Source organism: Cucurbita moschata, unplaced genomic scaffold (assembly GCF_002738365.1).
Source record: "Cucurbita moschata cultivar Rifu unplaced genomic scaffold, Cmos_1.0 Cmo_Scf00004, whole genome shotgun sequence".
Lineage (NCBI taxonomy): Eukaryota > Viridiplantae > Streptophyta > Magnoliopsida > Cucurbitales > Cucurbitaceae > Cucurbita > Cucurbita moschata.
In genome coordinates this window covers 6,882,434-6,888,843 of record NW_019268520.1, presented here as the reverse complement: position 1 = coordinate 6,888,843, position 6,410 = coordinate 6,882,434, and the positions used below count along the sequence as shown (strand labels likewise).

Sequence of the window (6,410 nt, the reverse complement as noted above, 5' to 3'; positions counted from 1 at the left end):
AAAAAAAAAAAAAAAAAAAAAAAAAACATTTGAGATAGTAAATTTGTACAGCAACTAGAGATAGAAATTTTTTTGCCTGCAAGCAAGAAAATCAAAAGTGTAATCGTTCACCTTTCGTTTCGGTTAAGCCTTGCTCCAAGATAGAAAGCCACAGAAAGCAACCAGGAATCACTATGTACAGCAACTAGAGATAACCAATCTTTTCTGTTCATGCCATCCCTAGCAAAATTAATTCCAAGTGCAGGCTCAGGAAGCTCCGGTGGAACCTCTTCTACTGGAAGAACCACTTCCCATGTCTCATTGGGATGTCCATAAAGGCACAAATTTTCCTTATCTGAAAAGGTAGAAATCAAAGCGAAAAATATATGAGAAGCATCATAAAATGATAGTAAATCTCTGCTCTCAGAGAAGAAATTAAATTAATAGAAAACCAATCAACACATTATGGTATGCAACAGTCACTGGTTAATTGAGATACCGTAAGTGTACGAAAAAACAATTCCAGGATCTGGAAGCAAGGATCAAGATCACAAAAAATAAATTTCGAATTCAAGGAACAAGTGTCCAATCTGAAGCAGTTGCCAACAATAAGTCATTAAACGAAATTAGAAAATAATATCTCAACTCATCATGCATCAATGGCTCGTTAAATTCACCAGCAGCAAGAAAATCCACATTCGACGAAACAGTAAACATCGTACAAAAATCATATACAAACAAACTCCGCATAATTTGCAATTACGAATCACCTGGATCACAGAGGCCGTAGAATTCATCCACATCTGACAACAAGAAGAAAAAGAAAAGGAAAATCAGTGATCTCCGAGGGAAAAAGAGTAAAACAAAGAAGAGAAAATTGAGAGGGAGATAAGACCGTGAGCGAGGGCTCGAACAAGAGCGGCGCGGCGACCGCTATAGTCTTTGAAAATTTCCTCGACGGTTTTGGGAGTGGTGGAGGCCATTTCCATGGCGGAATGGAGATCTGAGAGCAGAAAGTGAAATCGGAAGTCACATGAAGAAATGGAAATTGGGAGAGAGATAGGGAATGAATGGAGGAAGGACTAATGCATGAGTTTGGGAAGGAAGAGCGCGGGACATAGAAGAACCGGAGGTTGGAATGTAAATTGACGCTAACGAATATTACTATTGCCACTCCAAAAATTTATTTCCCAACCACTCTTTTTTTTTTCTTTTGTCCTTTTCTCTTCCTTTTTTTTTTTAGCTTAACAAATATTGTATTTTTTTTGGGTTAAAATTTATTAGTCATTTTTTCGTTTTATAGAACTAATCAGTAAATTTAAAATTTATTACATAATTAAATGTTTTAAGGTAAAAGTGTATAAATATAACAAATAATATACGTTTAATACAAACCTTCTTTCTTTATTATTTGGGATCGTCTGTTTTTCCTTTCCCCCTTTATTTTCGCATTTTCCTTGAATTTGTGGCGGCTTCGCATTCATCCAAAACTGCTGAAATATCCCAGCAAAAGGAAAGTAGGATTTTAGAACGTGGGTCGAAATGAGCCCGCCCCTAACGGGTAACTGTCCATGTCCACCGCTAATAGATATTATCTACTCTAATCCATTGCGTATAGTCAGTTCCACAATTTTAAAATGTGTCTACTATGAAGAAGGTCTAGCCCTATTCCGACCATTGTCTCGCGCCATTCGAGGACAAACTCTGATACCATTTGTAATTGCTCAAGCTTACCGCTTGCGGATATTGTCCGCTTTAGCCCATTATATATGTCATCAACCTCAGGAGAGAATTCCCCCTTCAACCAGACATGGAGTCTCGCATGGGTAAAATGAAAAAAATGAAAGATTAAGCAAATCTTAATTGAGCTGTCACACAAGGAAATTATAGACCAAAACTGAACATGAATGATCACTATAATGCCCAACAATGAACATTCCAATTGATTTTTATTTTCTAGGCACCTAGAGTGTATGGCCAAGACCTCAAAATTTCAATCTTGTATATAATAGGTAATTAAAATTCAGAATTCTCAAAATTTTATTTATTTATTTATTAGATATAAAATTAAATTTTTATGTGGATAATAGGTAAATATTTAAAAATCTCTACAAATAAAAGTTAGAGAATGAGATAGAGGCAAGTTATACAAATGTTTTAAAATTAAATATAAGAAGGAAAACAAAAGCAGTCCAATAGAAGACAAGAATCAGAACAAATGATGCAGCTTCTTCCACGTCATGAATGCCTACATCTACTAAATGACAAGGAAGCGATGTGCGTTAGTGGGTGGTTGGGTGGGGGGGCCTTATAGGAGACATGTAAGTATATTACAGGTTTCCAGCTACACCACACCACCCACCACCACCAGACATGACAATTGCACTAGTGAAGAAATCGAACATTCATTCAATTTCAAGCTCCTAAACCACCGTCATTCATTTATTAAACCCAACAGAGCAAGAATTTACTTCTCTTCTCAGATTACCTATAGCAAGGAAAGGAAATAATATATACGACGATTGATAGTAGAATGAGTTAGTTACCATCTTTCATGAAGATGTTAATAACTCATGGATGCCCATTCTTTGCTCTGAAGTCAGTTCCACCGGGAACTTCACGTTGAACTTGATTCTCAAATTCCCATGCCTCGGAGCTTCCTTGGGAATTGGCATTCCTTCTCCGATCACGACTTCTTCATAAGTCGGCCCAACGATTGAATCGATCGGAATCGTTAGATTCCGTCCATCAAGAGTTGTTAGATGCACAGTGTACCCTGTTAGAGCTTCAACCAGAGAGATATCTTGGGTGATAATAAGATCGTTGCCATCCCTTTTGAAAACTCTATGAGGTATCTCATCAAGGGTAAGAACAAGGTCCGAGGGTACAACTCTTGGTTGCTGATCTCCTAATTCTGGAAAGGTAAGTTTAGTTCCCTTCTTCCATCCAGGCTTGATGTCTACTGTCAAGATTTTCTCCACTGTAGTAGGTCTCCTGTACATAATAGCATCATAAGGTTATAAAAAACACACAAATTTATAACTATGAACATTGAAACCTCCTCCCCAATTGATACAAAGAGAGTTGACCAAGTTCACACCAATAGGTCTCAAGACAAGAATATATGAGCCCACGAGGAATTTCAGACTTTTCCCAATCCCAAATGCTTCTTTCGTTTTTCACATTTCAAAATGTCCAAAGAACAATGGGGGCTTAAGCCAGTAGGCCATGTAGATTTCAAAGAGAAGCCAGGTTTAAATTGAGGAAAGGAGCTTAGCTTGCTTTCTGACCTCCAAGGAGAAAGCAAAGAATGTTGTTTGTGCTTAACCAAATTTCCATGAAAATTATGAACTGCGGGGCCAAATTCAAGTGAAAATGAAGATTATCCTGAATCTCTACTTCAGCTTTGCAAATGATAGAGCACTGGGAGAGACAGGTTAGCATATGTTGGATACTATACCTGGGGTTGTTTTTACTCCCATCAGAAGCTCCCACGTGAAATTTTTTTAACTTTCTCGGAGATCTTTCCAAACCCATTTGCACAAGATATGACAAAAATTTCAGACGTTCTTGGAAATATCAAAGAGGAAATGTTTGCAAGGAAAGATAAAACATTAGAAGAGACATCAATTTTCATTTTAGGCGAGTAATTCTGTTTTTATCCAATGAATAGAAGGAAGTTATGCATGCAAAGTTCTCATATAGATTAACAAGTATAGAAGCCTAATCACGAGAAAACAGATACAGCATCACAAAAAGTCGATCAACATTTCAGAAAATATCAGATTCAGGAATTGGGTTTAATTAGATTACAAATAAATGAGAGATCCTAAAAGTCTAACTGAGTAAATCTGTAGAGACTAACCCCATATTATCCAAGGCATCCTTAGCAATCTTCATCTTCTTCACACAGCCCATGAAGAGATCTTCTAAACTACACAGCAGAGTTTTCTCTATTGCAGCACCCTTCCTCATATAACTAGAGGCCCCACCAGCCCCATGTCTTAAGGAAGCAGATATATTATCACCAAACAAACCCCTCGGAAATCCATAAGCAGCAGCACGAGGGTCACTCATGTGGCTCATCCCTTCTAAGGGGCTCGGAAAACCGAACAATTCCGAAAATAAATCATTGGCACTTCTCGAGTTACGGCAAAACTTAGTCGACGAACCATGGCTAGTATAGCTACTGCAAGAACCATTTGGCAATGGCGTTTGCCCCTTCAAATACTCCTCTCCTAACTGATCATACACAACTCGTCTTTGAGGATCACTCAAAACCTAAGTAGCAACAGAAACGATTCAATTATGCATCTACGCACAGGCTAACATTAAATGGGATCGTGGAATAAAATTCAGATCAATGCGAAATTTGAATAAAAAAAATTCGAGTGGATTGTTACACTGCATATCAGAAGAATCGCGTATCTTACATCATAAGCCTCCGAAATGTTCTTGAATTTGGCTTCGGCGTCCCTTTTGTTGTTAGGGTTCTTATCTGGATGCCACTTCATGGCGAGCATTCTGTACGCTTTCTTCAAGTCATCGTCGTTGGCATTGCGATCCACCTGAAGAATTTTGTAGTAATTAACGCCCATCGTTCCGTCGTCTGGCCAGGAGTTGCAAAGACCTTGAACACAAATTGGACTGTTTACACTTATATAGTGAGTAAAATATATAAGATAGTCCAATTTTTTTTGTAGTTTTAAATTATGACGCTATAATTTGAAAGATTCAATTTTATTCTCCAATTATAGAATTTGATAAAATAAAAATGTCACTATTATTAATATAAAAAAAATAATAATAACAACTCAATTAAGAGCTTAGATAAATTATTTAAAGAAGAAAAAATATCAATAAATTGGAATAAAAGGATGAATATTAATTAAGTTGTTTTAAGAAAGGAAGAGTAAGAAGCAGGCGTTCAAGGCGAGCCATGGCGGCAAAATGGAGGTCTGCGCGCCCTGCAAGTTTGGCGATCTTTGATGGACTGGCTCTCTTTCATTTCTCCTATAATTGTTCAGATCGTGCATGGTGCTCCTTCTTTGGCTTAGGTTTGGTCCTGCGTTGGTGTTAGATTCCCTCTTCTTGCCTCATCTGCGCCCTCTTTCAAGCCCTTGCCCGATGCTGAGCTTCCTCTTCATCAGTTTTCAGCAAAGAAAGTTATCTCTCTCAGTGTTGTGGATGATCGTGGAAGTCAAGGTCTCCCTTGGGAAAAGATTACGGTAACGTGCGTCGTGTCTTCTTCTTTCCTTTTATAATTATGAAGAAATTTTGAGGCTAAATTGATGATTGTGGACATTGTAGAAGTACGATGATGAGGCAATCTTTGTCGTCGAATTCTTAGATGATAGAGCGTCGGTATCGGTATGTGATTTCCTAGTTTAGATGTTATTTTGAATTGAATTCTAAATTCCGTTGGTTATGGACTTCCACCGTATTTCTTTTAGCTATCACTGCTATCTATGTTCGGAGACCTGTTGTTAATAAGGTTGAGATCAAACCAAGGTTAGGTTTATGCATTTGCCATGCTAGTGTTTTAAATACTTCAATTTCTCATTCAGGTGGTTCTTAATTTGGATGAAACCAGGGTTTGTGCATATGAAACATCCAGTTTGCCAGTCGTTTCTGGCATTCAAGCAACAGAAGCTGGATTTAATTGGTCCGAGCTGGAATGTGTATCCTCGGACAAGGTACCTCTGGATTTCTCTTTCTGGCTTACAGTTTTTTGAAACTTTCCTTGAAATTTATATTATTCATCGATTAATGTTGGAAGCTCTGTTGACGGAATGTGAAGGAAAACCAAAGATCAGTTACGTGACCCTATTCGAACGTCCTGGATTGCATGAGTTCTTGAGCCAGGCTATTGATTTTCCGAACGTATATTACTTACTGCTGGTCTTGAAGGTTTGACATTGATTAATCGGTCTCTTTTGTGACTTTCCCCTTGTTATTCCATTGTCATATGTGGTCTTTTGTGGATGTACAGGATATGCTAGACCGCTGGTGACAGAATTACCGGAGGGAAGATTTAGCCTTCTGACTTATCGACCATCAATAGTTAGCATGTAAGTATTTCTTCTAATTAGCAGGAATAATATTTTTAGCGTAAAATAATTTACCTATATTGAGTTCAGTGTCTGAGATTTCTCTTTGCCTGGAGTACAACTCAATTAAGGAAATATTTCCCTTGATGACAGATTTTGTGTAAAGGTTTTGTCCATGATTTTGGCTTTTACTTATCAGAAGATGATCTTGAATTGAAGACTTCATATTTAGATTCTAAATTTGTTGATTCTTGGCAGCATCTTTTCATCCGTTCCCTTCAATGCCATGCTTCGATTCTAAGTTTCTACTTCTGTTCTGGCTGTTCTGGAAATGAAGATTACCAATTCAGAATTTTTAGGGTTCTTTTTTTTTTTTTTTTT

The 6,410-nt window shown here is 37.5% G+C and overlaps 3 protein-coding genes across 7 annotated transcripts in view; 1 reads left to right on the top strand and 2 right to left on the bottom strand.

The window, feature by feature from the left end:
* Nucleotides 1–1,129, bottom strand: part of LOC111441646 (PHD finger protein ALFIN-LIKE 1-like) — a 3,182-nt gene extending 2,053 nt beyond the window's left edge. The window contains exons 1-3 of the mRNA XM_023078714.1: nt 875–1,129; nt 750–782; nt 112–334 (exon numbers count right to left, since the gene is read on the bottom strand). Coding sequence (XP_022934482.1) covers nt 112–334; nt 750–782; nt 875–968 — 350 coding nt within the window. The 5' untranslated portion in view covers nt 969–1,129. The remainder of the gene's footprint in view (nt 1–111; nt 335–749; nt 783–874) is intronic.
* Nucleotides 1,130–2,371: 1,242 nt separating this feature from the next.
* LOC111441642 (dnaJ homolog subfamily B member 13) lies at nt 2,372–4,644 on the bottom strand. The gene is made up of 3 exons (XM_023078705.1): nt 4,413–4,644; nt 3,845–4,260; nt 2,372–2,973 (listed from the first exon to the last, which is right to left on the bottom strand). Exons 1-3 carry the CDS (start codon nt 4,575–4,577, stop codon nt 2,532–2,534), a joined length of 1,023 nt encoding a protein of 340 aa, XP_022934473.1. The 5' UTR covers nt 4,578–4,644; the 3' UTR covers nt 2,372–2,531.
* A 220-nt stretch (nt 4,645–4,864) lies between these two features.
* The window catches only part of LOC111441647 (rhodanese-like domain-containing protein 10), a 4,858-nt gene continuing 3,312 nt past the window's right edge, over nt 4,865–6,410 (top strand). For 2 of the 5 annotated variants that reach the window (XR_002710203.1, XR_002710202.1), the window contains exons 1-5: nt 4,877–5,207; nt 5,290–5,349; nt 5,547–5,675; nt 5,780–5,889; nt 5,972–6,050. The gene's annotated coding sequence lies outside the window, so the exon portion shown is untranslated. Of the gene's footprint in view, nt 5,208–5,289; nt 5,350–5,546; nt 5,676–5,779; nt 5,890–5,971; nt 6,051–6,182; nt 6,394–6,410 lie in introns of those variants that run through there. The other 3 variants (XR_002710205.1, XR_002710206.1, XR_002710204.1) reach the window with 3 other exon arrangements.

Coding starts and splice junctions, on each gene's coding strand:
- LOC111441642 (XM_023078705.1), bottom strand. CDS start 4,577: ATGGGCGTTAATTACTACAAAATTCTTCAGGTGGATCGCAATGCCAAC. Junction 4,261..4,412: donor ACATTTCGGAGGCTTATGAT/GTAAGATACGCG, acceptor GTTGCTACTTAG/GTTTTGAGTGATCCTCAAAG. Junction 2,974..3,844: donor GATGCCTTGGATAATATGGG/GTTAGTCTCTAC, acceptor TATTATGTACAG/GAGACCTACTACAGTGGAGA.